Source organism: Siniperca chuatsi, linkage group LG13 (genome assembly GCF_020085105.1).
Source record: "Siniperca chuatsi isolate FFG_IHB_CAS linkage group LG13, ASM2008510v1, whole genome shotgun sequence".
NCBI classification, from domain to species: Eukaryota; Metazoa; Chordata; class Actinopteri; order Centrarchiformes; family Sinipercidae; genus Siniperca; species Siniperca chuatsi.
The window spans coordinates 15,968,661-15,995,826 of NC_058054.1; the positions used below are offsets into that span (position 1 = coordinate 15,968,661).

The 27,166-nt window shown below is 40.7% G+C and overlaps 1 protein-coding gene across 3 annotated transcripts in view; it reads left to right on the forward strand.

Moving 5' to 3' along the window:
* Window positions 1-25,747, forward strand: part of gpc5c (glypican 5c) — a 103,463-nt gene extending 77,716 nt beyond the window's left edge. For all 3 annotated transcript variants that reach the window (XM_044219921.1, XM_044219922.1, XM_044219923.1), the window contains 2 exons: window positions 5,469-5,610; window positions 23,451-25,747. In XM_044219921.1, the coding sequence (XP_044075856.1) occupies window positions 5,469-5,610; window positions 23,451-23,638 (330 nt within the window). In that variant the 3' untranslated portion in view covers window positions 23,639-25,747. The remainder of the gene's footprint in view (window positions 1-5,468; window positions 5,611-23,450) is intronic.
* The last annotated feature ends 1,419 nt before the right edge of the window (window positions 25,748-27,166 follow it).

The window sequence follows — 27,166 nt, forward strand, 5'->3', positions numbered from 1 at the left end:
CTCATACATGGGAAATATACTACTTTTTTACTCAATTCAGCCATCTTTTCTTGGTCAGGCAATCTGAGATGTAGAGAGAATTGCAGCTATTTCCTCTGAAGCCAGGGGATGTATACAGGCATAAACACACACACACACACACATAGATGCAGCACATACTTATTATGTCTCTCAGCTGATGTTTGTTTTTACACAAAAGCACAATGAGCCTGTACAGTATGTGAGAGAATGGAGAGAATTTTAATGTAAAAGTTGGGAGGAGTTCTGCAGACTTTTAGAGATTACCACTGTCACTTTTTCCTTCAGTCTCCTCCAGGTTTTCCTTCCCTTCTCCTTTTCTCTGTCCACATATGCAGTTTTACCACGACTGCCCTCAATGAGGTGATACTGTTTCAAATTGTCAGGGAAGAAAAAGAACACGTCTCGATGTGGGCATACAAAGGTTATGACTTATGATCCTGGTTCATTGGTTTGACAGCAGTATCCCACATAATACACATGCACAGATGTGCACACACACACACACACACACTTAACTACTGCAACAGTTGCAGTATTCATATCCCCTATATTCATACCCCTGCTGACCACATTTCAAATTTTTACATTTCACAATCAGATTTTCTGTTTCCACATAAAACTGGAATGTGTGTCCACAGTAGCCTCCAGGTTAAGCTGCTGCACACACACACACACACACACACACACACACACACACACACACACACACACACACTCTTTATTCCAAACTCCTTCAGAAGGTGATTGGTTACTCCTGGCAGTACAGATTTTAGTGTGACTAGGATGCAGTCAAATACATGCAGGAATTCAGACCTTGATGCTCTCAAACCTGCCCCATCATCCTTTGACTGAATGCCTTTGAAAAGAAAGAGAGAGGAGAATGAGTTGGCAGGGTGAGATGAGAACTAGAAAATATTTCATGATATGGGATTTTATTCAAAGCCTTATGGGAATACCTGATTTGTCTTTGGATGCCAGGGTAATTTCAAGGCAAGCCTTAAGTATAAAGGCCGGCATCTTGTTTTTTCAACTCCTCCACCCTCAGCCCCCTCAGCTGCTTGCACAACTAAAAGCTCAGTCTTCCTGTCTGAACGCTTTGAACAAATGAATATTCTTTTTTTTTCTTTCAAACTCTTACCCCTTCTGCCTTCTCCCCTTTCTCTTTCTTGTCAATCTGTCACTATCTGTTTTACTTGGCACATGCAGTTGCAAATCTTAGCTAAATGTTGCAACACATTTCTTGTTGATCCAGTCCTCCTATTGTTGAATATTAAAGAGAAATCCCTAAAATACTAAATCTGTATGCCTGTGTGTGTCCATGAACATCATCATGTCACCTTGATATATTTACATTGAAATAATGGTGTATAACTGAAGAGATTTTCAAATGATCTAAAAGGAAAACGATTTTTGTGTCTGACCCTAAGCAATGAAGAGAAATAGCTTCACTTTAAACCTGCCAATGATATTTAAGCAGGAAGAAATATTTCATAAAAGAGGTGGATACACATTTTGTCAACCAATAGTATTCTCAGCTATTCTACCAACATGTAAAACAGCAACAGGTCCTATAGGATGATGAAAATCATTCTGGATGAAATAGATTAGAAAGGTAAATTACAATAAACCTTAAACAGCTTAAATGTTTGATTTTTTGTTTTAAAACATGTTCTTACTATCAATAGGCTGTTCTGAAACAGCAAAGCTCCATCTAATCCAACGGCATAGTGATATTCAGCATTGTTTTACATGACAGAGAGAAGGCCAAGTCATGTGAGAACAAAGGCATCCGTCCCTGTAGGGTTAAAGACACAGTAGATTTCTGCTTTGTACGTTACATAAAGGCTGCTGCTATTGAAATATTCTGCCCACTTGTTCACATTTACCATACGGTACAATGTGATGGATCAGGAGGATGAGCCTTTGAAAGGTTGTTGTTGTTTTTGATGACATAAATAGACCATACTTTGTTGTGTTTAAGCGTACTGTATTGTTTATCTATGGGTCCTGAGTCATTTGATGTGAGAAAATATTGTTTTCATAGTTGCTTTATTGTGCAGTTGCATTAATGTGTGTGAACTCTCCTCTGTTGTGATGACTGTTTCTACTTTAAAGAAAATAGAAAACTGAAAAAAAAAGCCAATTTGAGAAGCTGCTTAAGACACTCATTGAAACCCTCAGTCCTCAGTGCAGCAACAGTCTTTTACTTTGAGAAAGCAGATAGGGAGAGAGACTATTCACTGCATAGTATGCATTCAACAGTCTTTAAGAACTCATATTGTAATATTGTATATCCCTCTTCCTTAAGCTCCAAGGACAAATTATTCACTTTGTTGTTGGAATACCATAATTAAGTTCCCTGCGTGTTACTTTTGAAAGTACCACAGTAGAGGTGAAATGTGAACAGAAAGAAATAACAGAAATCTCTGGCAGTTTTGCAGTCCTGACATAGTCAAAACAAACCAACAAACTGCATTGGACATCAGCCAACCAACACTTCTACTACGGCCCGACTGTGGTTTCCACAGCGACAGCGCCTTAATTGATTCCTTCCCTAATTAACATGCTTTAAGGACAGCTTGGCCAAGCAGCATTGTGTTAAATGTCCCCTGAACAGCACGGTTATTAGCTTAATACCCAAATGGTTATCTGGATGGTGTTGGTACACAACATTCTGCTGTTCAGCATAGCATTTCCTCATAAACTCATGAAATGTGCATTGAATTTATTTAGTTGCTTTACATAATAAAAGGTTAATGGGTTTATCACGGTTGCTGTACAAAACCAAGGAAAGATGTTTTTTCTCTCTTGCTGTCTGTCTTCCATTATCACTTATCTTTCCCTTGCAGGCATCTGCTAAAATATTTTGATTGATGCAGTGGATAGATACTTATATTCTAGCTTACTTTTTTGCACACAAATCATTGTATATCAAGGTGTGATGAAAATTACCAGTACCAAACAGTACAGTTAAGAAATAGGATTTTTAGTGCATCTTCTGAGTCCCCTAACCAAAGTTTCTTTTTCTTCTAACACAGTATATCACATTGCAGCCTCAAAACAGGCAGAACCAAGTACATGACACACAAAGAGCCTGTCAACAGGTTGTAATGTGAGCCAATCCATAACCATAAAATGCACACAACTGTAACCAGCATATAATATTGTATCATATCATTTTTTCTAAGTAATCCTCTTGTATCTATCTGTACATCTGTGAAAACTGAGCCACTCAGCTATTGTCAATGGCTTTCACTTTTGCGGTGAGCATAAGTGATATGTTTTACCTGCTTCCACTAAAGGGCCCACTCAAGTTTCATGAAGCCTGGTTGCATATGACTCATGTCAAATGTCAACATCAGCTAAGTTTTCTGTGGGTTCCTTATTATTTATTTACCTTATTTCTACTTGTCAGTTTAAGGCCTTGACTGTCTGGACATCTACTCTTTTATATAATTCTCTTCCAAGTTAGTAAGGTCTATATCTCATCAACTAAATGAATTGCCATGAACTTTTGTACAAATATTCTTGGTTCCCTGAGGATGAATCTTTATGACTTTGGTGATCCCCTGACTTTTCCTCAAGTATCACCAAGAGGCTGATATTTTTGGTTTTGTGTGAAATGTCCTGACAAGTATTAGATGGATTGCCATGACATTTGGTACAGATATTTGAGTTCCACAGACGTTGTATCCTAATGTATCCTAATGACTTTGGTGTTCCCCTGACTTTTGATCTTTAATTTAGTGCCATCATCAGGTTAAAAATCTGATTTGTCCAAAACATTGTCACTGTGAGCATGTTAGCATGCTGATGTTAACATTTAGCTCAAATAACCTAAGTGCTTAAGTACAGCCTCACAGAGCTGCTAACATGGCTGTAGACTCTTTAACTTACATTTAGCTTTGCATTGTAAGCCATATATATAAGCCTGTCTGCTTTCATGAAATGTTTCTTTTGGGGTGTTGAAGGCTTAGAAGACAACTGGTTAAAGGTCACCTTTGCTGTCAGGTGTGTTGAGTGACAGAGTCTGGTGTCAATGGCAAGGATATTAGTCATCCCTCAACACCCAAAGCCCCATCCCCATTCCTCCCACCCACCTTTCAACATGTCTTTAGTGGTTGTTCCCTCCATATGAAGGTCAGCTGTGTACCAGGATTGATCTTGTCAGCTTTCTCATGAATGTTTAATAGTGTGTGTGTGAGTGTGTGTGTGTGTGTGTGTGTGTGTGTGTGTGTTGGTGTGTGTGTGTGCGCACGCATGCATGTATGCATATACAACCTAAAGGATGGTCAAAATAAGCAAACTGTGTGTGTGCCTCTGTAGCTCCACACGTTCTACAAATCTGGTATTCATGCCACTTTCTTACCCTCATACTCCAAAGGATCATTTGTTGTTGCATCAGGAGAGCTTCTTGTTAGACATGGTGTGATGGAACAAAGACCACTTTGATTATGGTGGACAGCAGGAAGGGCCAGCAGGTGGTCCAATTAGTTGGCCCCATGCTGCGAGGGAGGGACATCATAAAGAGTAGTATTTCACGCTCCAGGCTGACAAAGTCCTCATGCAGAACTGTGGCCACAGTGCAGTGTGATAGGGTTTCTACAGGTCCAGGTGTTGATCACAGTTAAATGCAAGAGTGAAGTGAAAATACAGATGGTCTATTCTACGATCAGTGAAGTAATCTTCAATCAGTTGTGACAGAAAGATTCATAATCATGTACATGAAAAGCGTATGAATTTCATTGATGCTGCACTCTGGGGAAATAAACAGATGTCAATAGATATTTGCAGATGTTTGACATTCTAATTTCTATACAAATAAATCATGCAACTAAACTAAAAGATGAGTGTTACAGTATTGGGTAATTTATTTGGTTTCCTGAAAACTTTACCAATGGAAGAGTAAATTGAACTTTATCGTAATCAATGCTCCTCTTCTAATTAAATGCATCACATTATCTTACCACCCAGGGCCCTCACTTTATACCACCCACACTGCTCTTCTGTATCCCCAGGATGCTATGTATCAACTATTGGGCCCTTGCTGACATTTTCAGGAATTGATATGTCAGAGCAAGAACAGAGACACAGGGGACACAAAGGAACCACAATATTCCACTGGGAAACACTCTACAACTTACTGGTTGCATCTATAACTTCAATATATTTCAAAGTGTTTCACATAAGCATTTCAATTGCCTCTGTCTTTCACAAAAAGACCTACGGAGTAGAGGCTTAGGTTATATATGATAACTGAAGAAGTCTTGAAGAACAGTGTTGAACCAGCGTGAGAATCAGGTTTGCTTTCCATTCCATTACTCAGTTAGTTACTTCCTATAAGGATTAGCCTACAGAGTAAGGGTAGGTAAAGATGACATAATAAAATTGATATTATACATAAGCCAGTGTGTAATAAACCTTGTATTACTGTGTTTGTGGTTCAGGAGACCCAGGAGAGGTTTCCAAAACTGGGCCAGATGGAGGCCTGGGATGAGCTGGGCAGTGGGGAAACAGAGGAGAGCAGCACAACAGACTGTGATGATGAAGATGGATGTCAAGCCTCAGGAGACGGTCAAGGCCAGACCTGTAAGTAATACATTCCCACCTCCACATGCACAAACACTCACAAATACACACAAATCCCCTTCCCTCTATTCCTTTTTCCTTTGCCAATTGCAAGCCCTAATCTTAAACCCTAATCTTGTGCAAGTTTCCTTCAGTACTGAAGACCCTACTCCTTTTATCACCCACCTTCCACATGATGTCCACACCAATCTTTGCGAGGATGTACAATATTACTGTTATATTTTTAACTGTGCTCTACCTTTATTCATCTGATTTTGTGCCTTGTATAACCAAGGATAGATCTGCCTCTGACAAGGCAGTGTCCTTTCTCTCTTTTCTCTAGCTCAGTGAGCCTTGAATTGTTTTCTGAGGATTGCTACAAAGTCACTCTTTCATTTACCTCCTACATGGAAAAGGAAATTCACTTTAAAACACGTTTTCACACTCCACTATTCTCGCCTACTGTGTCTCCTTGAGACTACAGCAAAGGTGGCAGCACAGGAGGTTCTTCAGATCTTGCTACACCGAGGCAGTTTACTTCAGTGGGCACACACACAGACACAAGGCAGTGAGGAGGTGTTGGGGCTTGTGATGGCTTTGATGAGAATCATTTGATCTCCTGCAGAAGCTTCTTGTTAATCATCCCTATTTATCATGTTGGTTTTTTCCACCTACACAGTTAAAAAAAGTAGTCTGGTGTGCAGCATTGTCTTACTAGCATGGAGGGAGTAGAGAGGAACATCTATCTGGTCATATTACTGATAGATCTTCTATGGTAGAAGCTTTTAATCTCCATTTCCTCTCCTCTGGCCTTTTATTTAATAGGTCTGCTGATACATCTGTAGACAATTACCATATATGTCCAGCAGAGGAAGTCCCCATCGCCTCAGCTTCCTCAGAGTGTAAATTTTCATTTAATCTGGTCAGCAGTGCAGATGTTTACAAAACTCTGGTTAGGTTAAAAACTTGCAAAAACACTGGTGCAGATAATCTTGACCCATATCTCCTTCATCTAAGTGCCCCCTTAATCTGTCCACATATTTTTTATCAAACATTTTTAACAGGCATGATTCCAGCTTTGTGGAAAAGCTCCTCAGTAACACTGTTACACAAAAGGGGTGATGTCTCCAATCTCAACAACTATCACTCAATATCCAAATTTCCCAAAAATCCTAGAATCCTTGGTCAGTTTACAGCTCTGTGCCTTTATTGACTCACAAAACTTACTACAGCCACAGCAGTCTGGTTTTTGCCCAGGTCACAGCATAATAACAGCTGCAGTTTCAGTCATTGATAACATTGTCACCTTCATATACAGTATAAAAAACAATTTTGTGCTGCCCTCTTCATTGACCTCTCTAAAGCATTTGACACTCTACAAACTACAGTCAAATCCTACTCCACAAACTACAGTCTATAGGTCTCAATGAAGCCACGCTTAATTGGTTCCACTCTTACATTACCGAGAGAACTCAGACTGTTGTTGCTGATGGTACTCAGTCAAGCCATCTTACAATCAGAAATGGGTTGCCACAGGGGTATATCCTTGGTCCACTGCTGTTGCTGCTACATTATACATAAATAACATAATACTTCCAAATCAATACTTCAATGTACATTTTTTTGCCGACGATACTATTTAATATGCACCAGGCACCCCCCCATCCCAGGTCCTCACTTGTCTTCAGTCTGCCTTTGAAGCTTTCCAGGTATCACTCTTTAATCACAGACTGGTTTTAAATGCAGAAAAGACCAAGTTCATGGTATTCTCCACCTCAACCATTGACTGACTATCCTGCCATTACAACTTTAAATGTCACCCATATTACTCTTTTTGAGTCCTACAAATATTTAGGAATTTGGCTTGTCATTCAAGATTCACATTCAACATTTGACTCAAAACATAAAAATCAGTTTGTACAGAATTAAAGGATGTCTGTCTTCTTCCAACCATGAAACTATTGTGCAATCAACCTTCAGTCCTGTCCTTGACTATGGAGATATTCTTTATTGCCATGCTGCCTCATCACCACTTCAGCAGTTAAATTCTGTGTTTCACAGTGCTTTACGTTTTATTACAAATGACAAATTTCATACTCATCATTGTTCTCTGTATCATACGGTTGGATGAACTTCCTTATAGTCAAGAAGAAATAGCCATCTCATGTTATTCATCTATAAAGCTCTACTGTTGAAGCTTTCAAACTACCTCACATCTCTTCTCTCATTTAAATCTAGTAACTACAGTACAGAATCCAGTAACACTTAGATATCTCTCATGTATGCACTAGAGTTGGCAGAACTAGTTTCGGGTACTATGCACCTTTTAAATGGAATGAACTCCAAACTGCCCTCAAACACAGTCTTACATTCCCCATGGAAATGTTAAAGCTTTATTATCTAAAGTTTTCAGTTTTCTTGTAACTGTTCTTGGAAAAGTATTCTTCATCTCAATGAGACTGCCTGATTAAATAAAGATTAAATAAAAAATATAGAGGAGCAAACATATACTTATCCATGCACACAATAGCAGCAGGGGCCAGGTTAGGTATAAAGGTTTTTTTCATGTGGCTGGTAAATAGGCCATCAGGAGATAATTGTACGCTGAGACATCCAAGCAAGCAGACAATAAAACACAATGATGACAATGATAAGATTCTCCCTGGAATAAGCTGAGCCTCTTTGGCTCTTTGTCCCAAATCTTCTATAAAACTGCAGAAATGCCAGATGTGGATTCAGCAGTCTCTTCATACATAACATGTGCCATGTTTACACAGTCAAACACAAATGCACACAAACACAAAGGCCTAACCACATACATTAACAGGTGCCTTATGATGAGTACCCAGTTAAATACAACAGTCATTGGGGTGTCCTGGTGGCCTCTGTGTTTAAGATTCTGACCATGTAATCACAACATCCCCATTTTGAATTTGGCCGAGAACCTTTGTTGCATGTCACCCCTCCTGTTACCCTTCATTGCCTGTCACCTCTCCACTCTCTGCTATCAAAATAAAGGCAAAATGACCCAAAATATCCTTGAAAAAGCTATAAAAGACATTCAACAGTCTTTTCACATACCAACAAACATTTTATCTCTTTTGAGTTACTTGGGTCACAACATTATCAATTTTTGCCAGTTCATTTAAATGTCATTTTGACTTTTTTGCTTGTTCTTCAAACACTTTTTGCACATGTTGCCTATTCGATTTGATTTAAACCTCTCTAGTAACTAAACCCTGCCACATCATTCCGTTTCACGCAGAAATACACGACATTACTGAGCAAAAGACGCTCTAACATCTATTTTATTATGACTTTAACATATCAAAATGTTTTTCAATGAGTTCAGTGGGGCTCTAAAGGACAGCAAAGACACAAACAGGAAGTAGGCCATCAGTGTATCATGGTGACAATTTCTCATTTGGTAATCAAATCCTCATTTTATTTATGTAACATATACTGTGATATATACTGATGCAGTTTTACTTGACTACTTACATCTATATTTAGTCCTGAAAGTAAGGTAAAAACAGCAATAGTTAATGCAAATAGGTTAAAATCCCATTATGAGGTATTGGCTACTGAAATATAGGTTTGTGTAATATAATACTCACAATGCAAAAGGGCAGATGACTATAGTCAATGTGGCTTAGTGTGCTATCAGCACACAACTACTGATCTAGTTTCACCAAAGGGTAGCAAGAAAGCTATCCACACCACAATACAGCTAATACACCAATCAATAACCATTACATTCCCAGTTACACGCAGCTCTGGACATGTCCTTTCTGCCTTGTTCCTTGTTGTGATGTGGATAAAACATGCCAGCCTCTCTTAGAGCTCTGACAGCAGCAGTATCCCAACAGCAGAGGATAATCAATCAAAACCACTGTCTGAGATTTACAGAACAAACCCATTAGTCTGTGCTCAAAATATAAATCCATATCCTGGTGAGCCCTGTTGCCTGTACAACTGCCCTTTAGCTTTCAAAAGAATATTTGTCATCCAGTAACAAAATCATGCTGCTTGGAAAGGTGATTGGCCTATTGGTATCTATAAAAACAAATTACAACATCGGCCCTATTATAAGACAACTCTGAATATAAGACAATCATTCAGTTCTCTGAAGACGGTTGCCAAGAGCTGGGCAACACTTGTCCTGTGATGCATGGACAGTCCATTTTGGCACATCATTCATTTACACCAGCCAAGCCTGGCTTTGAATTCTGTTGTGGGTATGCTCAGCTATTTGGCAATTTCCAAAGATTTCAGGTATATAACAGCTGTGGTAAAAGACATTCTTTAATTCTGTTTTTCAGTCACATGCTGTACTCATCTGTCAAACTCTTTGAAGAGACCAGTTTGGGGTCTAGAGTTTTTTTAACGATTAGCATTTCCAAGCTTTTTCAAGTAATTTAGAGTTCTCCATCTGACATCTTGTGACATTGTATTTCTTGGCCTCTTGGTGTTTTTTGATGACATCTGTGTCAAGTAATGTTTGAAAATTGGCATCTGGCATTGGGATTTACATATTTCTCATTTTCTTATGACTTTACAAATATTGGTTAAACTGTTATTAATTATCCTAACATCTACTTTGGCAAATGTTAAATGAATTTCTTAGTTGGGTGAGATTTTATAATGTATTATAGGGGTAGGAGGCTGTGGAGGTGGGTATGGGTAGCTGTCAGCTGCAGAGGGAGAGGTGGTGGAGTGGCTCAGGTGAGCAGCATCATGGAGAGGTAATTGGCACAGCTGAACCTGGTTAACTAATTATGCTCTCCCTAAATACAGTAGCATGCTGGACACAAGGAGGGAGAAGCAGAGGCGGTTGGAGGAATGGTGGATGCTGACAGAAAGATTGTGTGTGGAGAAAAATAAATAAATAAATAAAGAATATAAACTGGAAACATGGTCTCAGCGTGTGAAGGCCAAGTGAACTCACGGTAGCATTCCGCTACATAGGCATATTTTACCTTCCATCTGTCTGTGTATTTGTTTGCCTATGTGTAGATGTGGCAGAGCTCCCAAGGCCCATGTTGAAATGGGGCATGACTGTTCTGCTAAGAGAGACTTCATCACCAAGCTAATGAACAGCACTCACTGTCTCTATCATCTCTCAGATGTGATAGAACTGCTGCAAGTCTTACTGAGATAGGATTGTAGGTAACCATATGAAAACATAGCTATGAATGTGTAGCGCAATGTTAGTATTTGACAGTGTCTGGCTAAATAAAGGATTACAAATATGCAAAAAACTACAGACAAGAGTTGGAAAAGTCTCATTCTTTTCACATACTCTAATTAGCGATCCACTACTAAATGAAAGTGCAGTGTGATTACATGATGTCATGCCTCTTTGATTTTGGTTCAGATCCTGCTCCTCTTGCCTGGAGACATGCTAGTGTACTTTGTGTGCCAACTAAACAAGGCTTGGTCATGTACGAACTGCCATGACCACAGCATGAACAGGAAAATAAATCAGTGAATCTTTAATGAACCATATCATCCCTCTACCCTACAGCTATAAGAGCCTCTTCTGTGGTAAATTTTGTGGCATGACTATGGCTTATTAACTGTATTAGCCCGGGAACACTTATGGCTGCTCCTTCCAAAGGAGCTATTCATTTGTAGTTAGCTCATTAACATATTAATCTCTAAAAGACCAAGAGTGGCACATTAGACCACTATCTTTCCATTAGGAAGAGAGAGGAGACTCCAAATGTCTGTGCATCAAAAGGTAGAACAGTACTTTATTTGTCTGTCTGCTTCCGTGAGTCCAGCAGCCTCATCTGAGTCTCTGGTAGAGTAGGCACAGCCTTTTCTGTTCTTGTGCAGATCTGGAAAAATAGGCAAATTACGGAGAAGAGATGTAATTTTTTTCTGATATTGAAAGTGCAGGAGTTTGATTTTAGTTTTTATGAAATCTTAAAAGAGTTTAGGATGGAGTGTGGGAGATTTAAAAGAACAAACTTTTTCAAACTTTGTTAGCCTGGCATTGCTAATTTGCAAATGCGTATTAGTACGTATTAGCCAGACTAATTCGCAAATGCTTATTAGTCTGGAACCTCTCAGTTCAGTTTTGATTTCCTAGGGGCGTTTTCAATGGCCACAGACCAAACTGCCTCAGAACGAAATTGGAAAGACCTACAACCAATCAGAACAACAAAACGTGCTGAGCGACACATGCAAGTTAGGGTGGTGCTTGGTTTGTTTTCAAGCAGGAAAAAATGGCGACCTGATCAAACTTTCTCAAATCAGTTAAACAGTACACTAAAATGTGTTTCTGAAAACATTTGAGGCAATGCAGTTACAGAATCTTGATTCATATTTGGTCAGCACTGCCTAGCTTGACAGTTTGATCTTAGTTTCGTGAGCCTGGTGCCTTGTGCTGTATCAACCAATCAGAGCAGCAAAACATGTGACATGTGACTTCAAATCTGGACCGTTAACGCTACTCTGTCAGTCATCATATCAAACCCACCCCATATTAGATAAACGGCTGTGATTGGCCCAACCGAATCCAGGACAGGTGGAAATCTGTTTGAATGGGACAGGGGCCAGACGTACCTGCCAGAGCAAAAGAAACATGAGCTTAGCAGATTCGTCTGGTTCTCAGGCTAGTTGTTTGTGCTGCTGTTGAGGCAAAGAAGTAGAAGTAAAATGGATTGATAAAGACTTCATGTGATTGAGCCTGAGGGATGTGCAGTGAAAAAGTGTGAATCGTACAGCCATGAAAGTCCAATTCTCTTAATGAAACAAACACCATCTGTCTGGAACACTGGTGAGCTCATCAAGAAAGTAAAGACATCCCTAGCATTGCTCACACATTCTGCACTTAAGTGACTAAACCTGTCTATTAGCATGAAGCCACTGGCAATGATTGTTTTACTTTGCCATCCTGTCAAAGAACATGTTTATCTAAATAAGACAAGATGGAAAGATTTAAGAGTAGATAGTGTGCTTCTGTTAATCTTGAACAGAAGGACAAATATATTAACTTTTATTGTCACTCATACAAAAGGAAACAGCTGGCCAAATGTGTGTGTGTGTGTGTGCGTGTGTATGTGGTGTGTGTATGAGTGTAAACCTGACCCCACGGGAAGTAAACTCCACAGCTGAAATCCACAGCTGCTAGTTTTGTGAACATAAACACATACTCAGGCTCAGCCTTTTCTCTCCACCATGGAAAGGTGGGTCTGTATGGCACAAGAAGGCTGCAATCAGCAGATTTTGAATTTAAGGCTGAAGGGCACCAGAGCAAAATCTGAGGTCCCCATCTATCAGTGTCCAGTGTAATATGCAGTTTATATTTTGCTATCCACAGCTGTATAAAACACTTCTGTAGAGAGCTAGTTTTTACCACTTGAATGTTCAAAAGACTGCATAGTATTGTATAGATAATGTCCTTGGCCTGGCCTGGCCTTGATACAGTGATTCAACTTTGACATATCAGCCTCATAATGTTCTTGGGTTACCGGTGTGTTTGTACCTGAATGTCAAAGGCATGGAGAGAACTTCTCTCCAAAGCCTATAAGGCCATAAAGGTGTGCGGCAGCTGTTCGCCCTGGCAGGAAAAGCACATTCCCGAATGAACGGCTGCTTGGGCAGGATATGGCCATCCTACACCAGTGTTAGCAGGATTACACTGGATCGGCCCCAAGCCCACTACAGCCTGCCTTTGCTATGGACCCAGTGCACACCTGCCTTTCATGTTAGAAAACTTGCAAGATGGAGAAAAGAGTGGTGATTAAGGGTGAAGTGCTGCAAGTTGGGGTCTGCGAGAGGACACAAGGTCAGAGGTAGAGGAGAAGGGGAAAGAAAATGGTTTGAGACAGTTAAAACAATGGAGGGGTAATACCATAGAGCTGTATGATGTGATGTTACAGTACAAGAGGTGACAGAGGCATGGAAGTAAAGCTAACATGAGAATAAAATGTTAAGGGCTGAGGTTCAGAGAAGACGATTGCAACATACAAACCTATGATTCAATCTACCGTGAGAGAGGGAGGTTAGGAGGGTGGATGGGGGATTTGGTACTTGTATTCTCTGCCAGGCTGGGTAGAACCAATCCACCCCTTGATCTTCCCATCCTAGGTCCTGGGGACTGGCGTGCATAGAGGCCGGCTGGCCCACAGATGTAGTGGCTGTGTCCCGGTGCGGATATTACCAGTAGGACTGCCATTTCCCTTTGCCTTTCATCTGGAGCTCAAGGGGCTGAGAGAGAGCCCTGCAGGGCAGAGTAGGGTTGGAGACGAAGGAACAAGAGGATCATAGATTACTTTGGCTGGGCAGGAAGATGGTCTGGTTTGTGGATGGATGTGGGAGGAGTGAGTCACATTTTCACTCAGATATGCAGTCATCTCTTTGTTCTATCTGACTTTGTGAGTAACACTGCATCATTTTCTCAATACTTGTCTTGACAAAATCTACGAATGATTCTGAGAAATTTTAAGTATCATTCCCTATGAAATGAATATGGGGAAAGACAACCTTCAAAGAGAACAATTACAGGGATAATCCTTTAGACTAGTATGTGCCCAAACCCATTTGTTAGCAATTAAACTATCTGACAGATATTCTGTTTTATTATAATCACCATATCACACATTTTTTATTGTACAAATTAGCATTTGAGATCAGCTGTCTCTTATTTTCTGCTGCCCCCGTTCATCCCTTTTTATACCATCTTCCACCTTTTCTTTCAGTGGTCTTTTTTTTCTTCCTAGCTTGGCATATTCTACCCTATGGTTTTTATGGCACTTTGAGAGCATATTAGCTTGAAGGGCTCCCTAGGCATGCGGTCATCAGAGGAGAATGGTTCTCATTAGCCAGCATCATCATTTCCTTTCTAAGCAGTATCAGTACCAACACACCTTTGGGACCCTGGTTGGGAAACACCAAGAATCTGTGGTGTGGCGACAGGTTTTAAACTAAAGGAAGTGGTGGGAGTTACTACCTCGGAAGGTAGTGAAAATGATACATCGAATTTAGCATTTTGTATAGTTGCTGTGAAGTTTATAGCAGAGAAACAAGGAATGCTAGTGACTCAGTGCTCTGATACCGTAGCCACATAAAAGTCTTAACTACAGTTCCACAGACGTGCTGTATTCACTAATATAACAAGAAATCCTTACAACATGTGCAGGTTTCCAAGAAGTAAATGCTATTTTAAAAATAGTGTCCAGACTCATAAAGTATTCTTTATTGAAAACTGCAAATTCAATGGATATGACTTGAATTTTTATTGTGTGCAAAACACCCTTGCACACCACCCTTCCATCCTGGCCCCCAGTCAGGCTTAGACTAAACTTTTGGGTTGTCAATGGGACTAGATTTAATCAGTACTGAATTTGTGGAAATATTTTTTGTTGGCTACACACTAACCAACAGACTTAGTGATGGCCCTAGTTTATTTGGGCTGCTTTATTAATGCCCATACCCAGGCTTCTCTGCTGGGGGTTGGGATGGGGATTGGATGGGAGGGGGGGGTTGCGTGAGTGACCCCCTTGACTTTCTTGACTCGCCTGGCGCCCAGCCCTGGCTACTAACACAGAAACTGGCAGCCCTTCTGTAACACAGCACTGAGCAAATAATGGCAGACATTCCATTGATATTGAAAAATACGTAGAAGGATAAGCAGGGATGAGTCTGATCCTCTAGGTGAGGGAAGAAGGACAGAAAGCATGGGAGAACTTGGGGTGGGATTTTCTTATTGAAGCAGGTACTACTACTATCTCAAACTCAGAAGATACAAACTTTGTTTTAAAGCGAAACCACGATCAGAGTATCTTCTTTAGATAGCAGAGGTGCATTAGCATTGCATGAGTGGTCAGATAATGGCGGTTGGTCGCTTTGAGCCAATTTCTGTATTGACTACCTGCAGTGTGAGTCTGTGTGCAGCTTATATATGTGTATGCAAGACAAGTCACTCCATTAAAGGCCTATCCTATTGACCAACAGTGAGAGTGACAAAACCTTTCTCCCTTATCTATAATTGATGTGGCAATTAGAGCTGAACCTGGAACAGACTGTCAGGCCTGAGAGCTGGGAGGGGGCTGACCTCTCACTGCTTCAGCTGACTACAGATCAGATAGGAATGGCCACTGACAGCGCACTTTGTGCCCCGTTCTAAGTAATTTGATTCTAGAACTGCAGTCAGTTATGCAACCAAGAGTTTACATCAAAGTATTTGACTCCCCCCACAAAATCAAACATTTATAACACACAGCACAACTTCATTTTTTTTCTAACCCACACAGATTTCTGAAAACACTTTGAAGTTGAAAAGGCAAGTATCACTTAGATCAGTTTAATTCAGAGGAGGCTGGTCACATGGAGCAACACAAGGCTGCATTAATTTCTCTGCATCTTACTTTTGTGTGGGCACTGCTGCTGCTGCTACTTGGTATCACTGAGCAGGTATGTAGCACCCTAATGACAGTTTACCCACACTAAAGCCTCTTTTCTGTACTTCAGCCATGACAGCCCATAGTGTCACTTGAACATTAACAGCAAGCTCTGAAGGTTTGAATGTATCATCGGATTCTCGATTCTAAAGACATGACTACGCACAAAATCATAGAGAGAGAAACAGTGTCAGAACAGGTAAAAGTATGCCACCTGAGACTTGACTTGAGACTGTACTGTTTGGCTGATTCCAGTGGGCAGAGTGAGGGATTCGTGTGTGAAATGTTATGTCAGGAGACACACTCGGTGACTGTGTCTCTTGAGTGCTACCTGATGTGCACTTCCTTTTGACTGTAATGGATGGATGGCGATGAAGTGTGTACATGCATGTGTGTTGAGAGTGAGAGAGCAAAAGAATATGAATGTGAGTTTATCTCTGCATCCTTCACGCTTGTCTGTCTACAAGGACAACCTGACACCTGCCAATGCAATGAGGCATCTGGTATTTGAGTGCACACAGGTGTAGTGCTAGGTGTGTGTGTGTGTCCTGAACACTGGTATCATCCAAATCAGTGTTCTGGTGGGGAATGTGGTGTGTTTGCCTCTGTGTGTGAGATTGAGGAGTTGTACTGGGCCTTTAACTTATCTCTTGCATAGAGGCTGCTTTCTCCTCAGGATTCCCCTCCATCTTGAGAATCTGTCACATTGACTGGTGGAGGTCACTGTCCTCCCAGGGCCCCTTTTGCCTATTTGTTTCTGTGTGTATGTGCTTGTGTCTGTGTGTATAGGGGAGTAAATCTTAATCTTGCCAAGGAGCTTAATAGTCTAGTACAGCCAAGAATTGCACTGGGCAGATTCCATTGCACTGATCCCTGCTCTGGAGTTGCCATGCTGCTATGCCCGTTGCCAGGTTAGCTGTAGGCTAAGATGTGTACCCCACTGTATTTTTGCCCCTTTAGCTCCTTGAGTGACCTGCCAGAGACCCTGTACCAGTCCTGGTTCCCTATATAGGTTGCCTGTGAACCAGAGGGACAATTCCCACAGAAGTGAGTTTTTGTGTGTGTGTGTGTGTGTGTGTGTGTGTGCATGCACATGTGCACGTGTGTGCATGCAAATTCAGTGTGTTACTTAGAATACGGAATAGGGGAGATTAGTTTGATGGGGCAAGGAGCCCCTGCCTGACATGGCACCACATAAAGAGTGAGTCGTGGACAAAAACAGCACAGAGATGGATGGCCAGTAATGAACTGTGTGAATGCATCCTCCCCTTCTCTCCACCCTCTAACCTTACCCCTCTTTGTAAGACAGTGTGTGTGAAAAGAGATAAGGGACTGTTGTGACAGTGCTTGGGAAGGTAAATGTCTGTGTGTGAGACAGTGAAAGAGAAACCTTAAAAAACATAGTGACCTAGAGAGTTTTAGCATTCTCCAGCTGTACCAAACAATGTCAGGACACCCGTGATCCATAGCCACCAAGAACAGCATCAGTCTTTTATTGGTGTCCAAAGGTCTGATCAGAGGCAGACTGATAGCTCTGTGTCTTAGTAATGCTGGCTTTACCTAAGAATAAAAAGAGACTTGGAGTGTATGGGCCTCCACATGCAATCAAGTTTTGTGTTGTGTTAAAATGATGATAATGTTGCAACCAAGGAGTAACAATGGTCACTGAATGGATGTGTGGTTTAAGTCCTCTATGCATCAGTATTGTATAACTTAATATTGTTGAACCCCAAATGAGGGCCAGCACACAGCTTATCTATACAAAGTGGCATAAGTATATACAATTACTAGGGTAAAATCTACAATCATGAAACTTCTTTGGAATATGTGCTTATACTAAAAGGGAGTAGTGGAACATTGTACCACATCTGTGTCTCTTCTCTCTCTTCACTTGGGAAACATATAGAGCCTCTTGCTCTCAAAGGGATAGATGGCAGGTAGCAAATATCTGGCAAAGGTCACACATCAAGTTGGACCAGAGGAGAATGCTCTGTCCCTGTTAATGACAGAGACTAATGGAACTAATCATTTTTACTGACTTCACTGCATTTGAAAAAAACGGTGAGCTGGTGCCCACGGTTCAAAGACATATTGGCTAATGCATAAAGATCTTGTTTTACAGCAAATAAGGATTGATCTAGCAAATCAACAGTGCTATTATTCAGCCGCTTGGCAGAACTGTCACAGGAGAGAGACAGTTGGATAAACTTTACTTCTGTTGTCACTGAGGCATGCTCCCAAGTCTGGAACCAAGCACACACTGTGAGGAGGGGTGACTCGCTAATCACATATTGTCTCACTACTAATTTCAAACACCATGTCCATCTGTTTCTCATGCACCATGAGCATGCGTAAATCTGTGCACCTGTGTGCATCCTTACATTTATGCGTCTGCCTGTGTGAGTGTGTCAAAGGTTATCTCTCAATGAAACATTGCACGCAGGTTCAGTGGCCTTGTCAAAACCCAGGCCCATCTACTGCTTAGCAGGGAGAAGATCCTCAAGGTCAAGGCAGGGGTGTGAGCCTAGAGAGGAAGATGGTGAGAATGAGAGAGAGGAGAAACAAGTTACTGACCTCTACCACAATCCCTCCATGTGCTAGAAATCAAACCTCCACCTTCTGACTGTCTTCATAATTGTACACAGCAGGCAGAGGAGTGAAAACTGCCACTGGTACTTTAAAGCCCAGTGTAAACAGGTCAAAGTCTTCTATTTACACATATAACTTCTGTGTGGGGTTAAGTTACACTGCACAACAGTTGTAACACTGTAATAAGACTGAGATGCTACAACACAATTCTGGGCAGATCTTTATTAAGTGAAATAGAAAAAAATGAACACAATTTAATAGAATGTATATACAGTATATGTTTGTAATAGCTACAAGTCAGTGTTGAGTCTGGAAAAGCTGCCTTGTCATCTTGATAGCATATAGTGTGACAATTTGCTAAGCCCCAGTATACAGTAGCACCATTCCTCACTGGATTACAGCTCTGCAGCTAGTGCTCAGCCAAGCCTATGCAGGCTTGCACAAAACACCAGACACACACACAGTCATGCACTACACATATGGACCTTAGTTTTGTGCATTAACTCATTGGATTTGTCCCTTAATAAACTCTTTGCCCTGTTGCTCCAGTACTGCTTCTCTGTAAGAGTGTATGCTTTTGTGCGTACATGTGTGTTGTGTGCATTCATGCGGCCTGTGTGTGTGTGTATTCTTGTCTACAGTATGTACGACGCGCTGAGGAAAAGTAAGACTAAATCTTATCAGTTGAAGACAGAGGGAGGATTGTTTGTGAACAGTTCGCTTCTTCCCTTTGCATAGGTTTTAGGATTTAATCTGTGTGGCAGCACTGGCTGTGTGCTGGCAAACCAAAAGAAACACAGAGAAGGAGAGAGAAGGAAAAGGGATAGAGAGGGAGGAGAGTAGCAGTAGAACACTGACATGGTTGCCCAGAGAACCAAAGAAATGATGGCCAAGGCATTTGTTATTCCTCCCACTCACCTTCCAACCCTTATTCCTCCCTTCCTCTCTCCCTCCCCTCCCATCCTGCCTTCCTCTTGGCTAGAGAGTGAGGTCCACCTCTTCTTCAGTGCTGTGGCCAGGCTTGTTAGAAGCAGCTGTTGTTGCTCCTTGGCCAGTGGGAAATGGAGGCTCCTCCAAACACACAAGCTGCCCATCTGGAGAGGCATTAGTGGCAAAGGGCACTATGAACCATTTCTCACACACTTAGCCAACACAGAGGTCAACAAGGTGGCAGATGATGGAACATCCCTCTTTAACAAGCTACAGGCTTGAGTTGAGCCATGTCGCTTCCTTGTACTGTATGTGTAGTTATGAAGGTAACACAGTCACTATATGTCAGAGTGTTGGATGGTCAGATGTACAAAGTGACATGATCCTTTTGCTCTCCATGACCCTGTCTACTACAGGCTTTAATGACAAATGAAAGGTACCACAACCCATTATTTATACAGGGCCCACACACACACACCTACATACATACACATATTTACACACTTCTTCCCTGACATTACGGTCTATGTTCTTGTACAGAGACCTTAGCACTCCAATTCTATTTGTCTCTCGGGTTTCCTTCACCCTGTTTTTTTCTTTCTCTGTCAGAGTTCATTGCCTATTATAAAGCTTTTTACCAATCAAATCACATTTGTCTTTTACTGGTGGGGGACATATGTCATTGACTGTTGCTGTAACGGGAGAAGCATGTCGATGTGCCATTGCATAGCCTTGAAGTCAGCCGAGGTGATTGATTCCATCTGCCTTGATACGAGTGACAATGGATCTCCATCCTCATACTGAAAAGCCAAACTAACTGTTTTCATCTTCTAACCCTCTACGTCATCTTTCACTCCCTCCCACCCTCTGTTTTTCTGTCTTGCTTGTTCTCCCTTCTTTTCCCCACCATATTTGGGGGATTTACACATGAGCCAGTTTATGAAGCATGGCTTATCTGTTAACATTGTCTCATTATGACAACAACATCACATTCCATTCATTATCCTCCTGCCCTTCTGGTTTTTCATTTCTTTGACTATTTTAAAACACCTCTTTTTCTCAACATTGTACTGCTTCTACTGTTCCACTTTATTATTTTAATAATTAAAAGCTCTTCAGCTATTGCTAGGAGATATGGCTAAACATTTTTATCATGACTAACATTTCCACATTATGTGATAAATATTGTCATCAAATAATATGTAAATATTATCATCACATAACGTTTCCAAACTATGTGATGACAGTATTTATTGCAGTATAGTCTATTTTGGCTTGACCCATATCTATAAAGGACCAGATATACAATATGCCATGTCATGAAAAAACACATTTTTAGGACCAAATGTAATAAAAATTAAATCAATAAAAAGTTTAAACTAAAATACAACATTCAAATCTTAGCCTTTATCAAGTGTGCGTGGGCTGTGTGTGGAGATTATTGGCCAAAGGTTTTTGTTTTTTCCTTGCCCTGAAAAACTTTGAGGGTTTCCCCACATGTTAAGAACCTTTTCGTGGTAAATCTGCCAAAATAAAATGTTGAGAACTGTTTAAAGATTTTGTATTGTTTAAAAGTAATTTCTCCAAGATAAACATGACACAATACATTATTACATTTCAGTATAAATGATGTCAATGGCAGAGCTGTGTTTTGGAGCACTTTACTGGCCCTATTTCACAGATGTTCATCTGTTTTCAAGACTACAAACACTGTCATCTTTAAGAATTGTTTAAATCTATTTATAAAACATTCACAGTGCAAAAAAATATTTCAAACTGTACTACTGCAACAATTTTGACCACTTATTTGAGTCCAGGTCACAACAGCAGCACATGAGACAACAGCTCAGGCGTACTTTTCCCCAGCCATGTCCGCCATCTCATTGTGGAGGATACTAGAACATTCCCTGGTTGGGAAACATAATCTCTTGTACGTGTTCTGGGTCTTTTCCAGGGTCTCATCCCAGTCTAATGAGCTCAGAATACTTCTTTAGGGCATGTGTTGTATAGTGTGAGCTTTGGTTTATTTATAAATTAGTTTGCCGCATCAGATGCAATTTTGATAGGCATTTGAAAGGAAATAAGACATGATATAAATTACACAAATATTTCTTTCTTTTTCTCTTTTATGAGTCTCCCAGCTGGTGGCACTCTAGGCAATCGCCTTGTTTGGCTTTGCCTTAAAACAGACCTGGTTAGATGATTCGTTTAATGGGTATTGACTCTCAGCCTTGTAACTTTATTTTATTGCATCCAATTTTATTTTATTTCAAGATCACAAAACATTCCAACACCATATATTCCAAAATGCCTACCTTATAAAAAAGACACTTTGGCAGTACTGCTGTATGCCGTAATTGGTTGTTCTGGCAAGGACCTGCTCCATTAATTAGCCAGTTGGTTTGCCTGTAGAGGAGTAGTATTAGTGTTGTGTTGGCCCATTCAAATGCTGTTTTCTGACATCTCCCTGATGAGATGCAGCCCATTTCCACTGAAACAATAACAGCAATCTGATTTGGGATAAATGATGTCTTTGTCTATTGTCTGCTGGAACAACAAAAACCATTGGCACGGGAAACACTCTGTAGAGCTCTGTAGAGCCCTGCCTAGCCCTATTCACACATGCATACACATGCACGCATACAAACCCAAGTGCACAGTAGGGATGGGTTCATATGCATTCTCAGTTCTACAAAACAATGTGTTGTTAGATTTACCCATTTGACTGTGGCAGGTGTGAAAGGAAAAAACAAGTAATTTAGTTAGGTATTCAAAGGTCTGGAGTGCTATGAATTTTCACATTTTATGTGCGTGTAATATCTGATAACTTATTACACACCTGGCTGTCAAGTTGCTTGTCAGCCAAGTCACCCCACAGGGGAGACTGTAACTGTATTTAATCAGACAACTGAATTCTTGACAGATCAGTTTAACACACACTGGTGGGAATCATTGCAAACCAGTTTTTTTTTGTGACAGTGACAGCTCAAACAGACATTTTGACACTGGGCTTTGGTGCTGTCAGGACTCTGATAACTAGCTTACTCCCTATCACAACCCACAGTCATTCTATCCTTCAGCCCTGTCTCTATTTGTTTCTTTCTGTATCCTTTGGGATTTAACCCTGTCCCTCTCTCGGCACTCACACAAGGCTTGCAGAGCCCCTAACTCCAGCACATGGGTACAAACAAAATGTATAACACTTGTAAGGTCCTACTGATGCAGGATAACTGGCTTTTAATTGGTAACTGGGAGTGTGTGGTGCACTTTGCTGTGCTGAGGGTGGTAATTTGTCTCTAACCCATTGATGTACTGAGCTGGGCTGGGTTGTTGTTGTTGCTGGAATCCATGAAGTGGAGTGGAAAAGAAGGATGGGTAATGAGCAGAAGGAATTCATTTCCTTTCAATTTTAAGGAAACCAACACATTGTCACATCCCGAAGGGAAGCAAGATGATGAGAGGAAAGAGATACATTTACGCATTGGGCAGAAAAACACAGTATATAGCGGCACAGATTTGTTGTGTGTAACTTAGAAAAAATAGATAGATAAAAGTGAGTTGGTAGCTGAATAGTAATACAGCACTGTAAATGCATTTGTGAAATTTTTTAAAGCACTCTTCAGAAATAAATTATAGGTTCTTTCGACAGCTACAGCTGTGCTTCTTCTGATGTATATATGAACTCACATTAACTGTAACAGACATAATCATACATCATTTTTATGTCTGATTGTTTTTGAAAACTATTGGAATGGGGTGATGGGAATGGTGATTGGATGATGATGAGCCCCTAATATACAATTTTACAAGCCCAAAGGACTCTGAACATTAAAGCAGATTACCATGATTATCGTCATGAGCCAGCCCATTTATCTCTGTCTGTTTCTCTCTTCCCTTCTCTTTCTTTCTATCTGTTTTTGTCTCTCGCAGCACATACAGAAGCCTCCAGTGAAAGAAAGCCAATTGGGAGACAGCCTGGAAGCGACAGCCCACATGAGAACCCTTCCAAGCCCCCCTCAGTCAAGGTGATAGGGGGCTCGCCGTCTGACAGCTGGGCACGACCCTGGAGCCTTGCACTGCTCTTTGCTGCACTTTGCTTGCAGTGGACCCTGTTCTGATGCCAGCTCCCTCTGTGAATCCCCCCCCCCCCTGCACCTTTAGGAGCCACATACATGCGCACAGACACTCATATACAAATCACGCATAGTATCCTTACTCCTGTCCTCAATGTACATGGATGGATGGTAATGATGGAAAACAAGATGGGGTGTGGAAGAGAAGAGGACAACGTTGTAGGAGACTTTGTCCTGCAGCATCACCAATGTGGGTGTTTGCATAAGCTAATCCCATGCACGCTCATCTACAAAGATTAGGCCTGCTGCTGCTTCTAGTCTGTTCTGGGGCTAGACGTTTGTGTATGCAGACACCAATACAGCCCTACCCTTTGTGGTTCAGAACGGGACTGCATCATTTTACTTAAAAACGCTTACACATATACAGACTCACATACACATTTTTACATATACAGTACAAATACAGCTGTCTTTTTCTGCTGCTGGTTCTTAGACTTTCAGGCTAAAAACCTCATCATGGCCACTGCACCATTTTCCAGCCAAGCAGAATAATTCAGCTCATTTGAAAACTCACCTCATTTTCTTTTCGAGGATTAAGGAATGCATGATAGATTGATAGATCAATCCCAGGTGCCTGGCCCAGAACAGCAGATTAGATATTCTCTTATGACTGTGTACCTTGGCAGGGATTAGAATGTAATGAGTTTGCAGGTAGAGCACGGGCACACTTGCACGGCTGAACACAGTGTGCAGACAAACTAGGTGTGTATAGTATGTAACTGTATATAAGTGGAAAGATTTGATGGAGTGTATGAGGTTCTGATTCAACAAAAAGCTCTTAACTGATTGAGCTGAATGGGGTTTTCTTTTCTTTTCCCTTAGCTATGAATGGACTGTGCTTGTCTGTTCCATACTAGTTTAGTATGGAGATTAATTTCTGTAACAAATAAAGCAGGCATGCACATCATTTTCCAACTCAAGCCCATGACATAAATGGACAAATATTGGACATTTGAACAAAGTCTGTATATTGTTGATTTTACTAATGTTTATTGTGCATCCAGGTGTGTGTGTTTGCTTGTTGAATTGCGCATTAATGCATGTATAACCTACCAAGCTATCAAAATTGTTATGATAGGATCGGCCCTTCTTCAGGAAGCATCAGAAACTCATACATTGCCTTTTTCATCACATCTCGCTGATGGCGTGACGTCATGTTTTATCTTCCTCTCTCAAATGATGGTTTGGAACTTGAAAATATGAGGAAGGATAGGCTGCAGATCCAACACATTCACATTCGAATATAATTTAACAAAAAAACACGTAGAATATTTTTTTACAAAGTTGGGTACATCTATTGTTGGATCCAGTACAGTGGTAGCAATTGTGTAAGTCCCTCTTCATGGATTTATCATACATTTTGCCAAATAAGCTCTAATGTCTCTCCACCCACTCTTAAGCAGACCATTCCTTGGAATTCCAACAGAATAAAAGCAAATCCTTCTTTGTTTGACTTATTATAATTATTGACTTCTGTAATGGCTTCCTCTGTATGCCTGTTTTCTCTCTTGTGTAGATTAGGATGGTTTTACGTACTGGTACAGTGTGTGAATGAGGGTGAATGTATGGTCAATGCTATACAAATACAGTATTAAACCTGATAATGCCTAAAAGCTACAAAGTTACAGTATCTAAGCTAAATAGGTCTATACACTTACATGGGTCTATGTGCAGTGAAATACCTCTTCCTTTAACTAGCCTTTATTGTAAACAACTCTTCCCCTCCCTACTGAAAAGTAATTCACCATTGACTCGAAGGGGAAGAAGGATGACCTGATTAACTACTTGCAAATAAATATACATTAAAGCCCTGCAGTTAATGAAGAATGGAGATGACTACAGCTATGTAAGGTTTTGGCAGTTTAAATGTGTCACATCTTGTGTTCTGTAACCATATTTGTGTAGTTCATATTTCCTCCATGTATGTTTTGTTCCTGTCGTTCATTGCACGCACAGATCACATACAGCCCTTTACCCTTGCATGTGTATAAATGTACATATTTTAAGTCACTTGCCATTTGTTTTGTGTCTCATTTCCTCTCTTTTGTATCAGTATGATAGTGTAGCTGAGCTCTATTAAAGGTGTACTGCTTTTTTGCTTGTCTCAATAGCCTCTCCTTAAAGAATATCAGTCAATATAGACATTGATAAACAACAGAGATTTGCTTGGTAAAGATGTTTGTTAAAGGCCCTACACACTTATGGCACACCCAAACAGGTGTTTACATATTTTCTCTGATTAGTCCTCTTCTTGGGACTCTGACTTCCAAAATGGCGCCTATTAATTTCATTGAGAATTGATCGCCTGCTTGCTTACCTACGGCAAAAAGGTTTTCTAGCTTCTTCTGGGTTTACTTCCGGGGTTTGCCGCCCACTGAAAATGCGCAGTAGTGTTTCTCTCTGTGGCCATGCCTGTGAGTTCCCTCAGCCCATACTACATTGTGATGATGTCACAGATTTTTAAATTGCTTTTCTCAGCTCGAGGATTGTTTTTACAATTATTAAACCTCCATGGATCAAAAATTCATAATAGAAAGAGTCATAATTGAATTGCTTTTTGGGCCGCAGGGGAATTTTTCGTTGCAATACTGCGAGTGGCCACCAAAAAAATTGGAAGCAAGGCTGAGCGGCGGCACCATATCCAGTTCTTATTATACATCCATGGCTTGTACAGACTGTGCTTCAATCACATCCTCCTCCTCATTCTCCTATTGTACCTGTTAGGGCAGCTTACATTTTTGTTTGTTCTATTGGTACGTTGAGTTAAGTGACCTTATGTAATTCCCAGCATACATCCACCCAACTATAATATAAGAAGTGTCAGCCATAATAATTGAAATCACCTGTGTAGGTGTGCTCTTAAATACGACAACACTCACTTTGCCTCTGTTGTCAAAATGGAATATTAAACAGTGAAGTGGCCACATTATGCACATGCAGTGATACTTTTTGAGCCTTTTAAAAGAATAATTTGTTATTTTGGGAAGTACACTTTATTCACTTTCTTGCCAATGGTTGCCTAGTAACCCCTCTAAAGCTTAATACATTATATTTTGTTTGAGATACAAGACCCCGGGAAGTCACCGACCACTGGCCGGCAAGAAATAGTTACAACATGTAACTCCCCCGTAAAATCACAAGATCAGCAAGGCGTATTTGTGAACTAGAGAGAGCCAGGCTAGCTGTTTCCCTTCGCTTCTGTGCTAGCTCCATAGTTAGCACATATACATGAGAGTGGTATTGATCTTCTCATCTAACTCTCAGCAAGAAAGTGAGTTAGCTATTTTCCCAAAACGTTGAACTATTCCTTCAAACCAAGAAGACTTAGTAACTATGATTACATTGCACTGGCTTGCTTCCTGTCCCTAAAATCACATCAGTTTCATTGACCATACTTTTCTGCTGGTGAGCAGTGGAGGAGGACTGAGTTATGAGGGTGTAGGCATGGCAAGTCTTCTAAGTCTGACCTTCTCTATTTGCATCCAGGAAGCCTCTTGCTAAACATATCAGTCC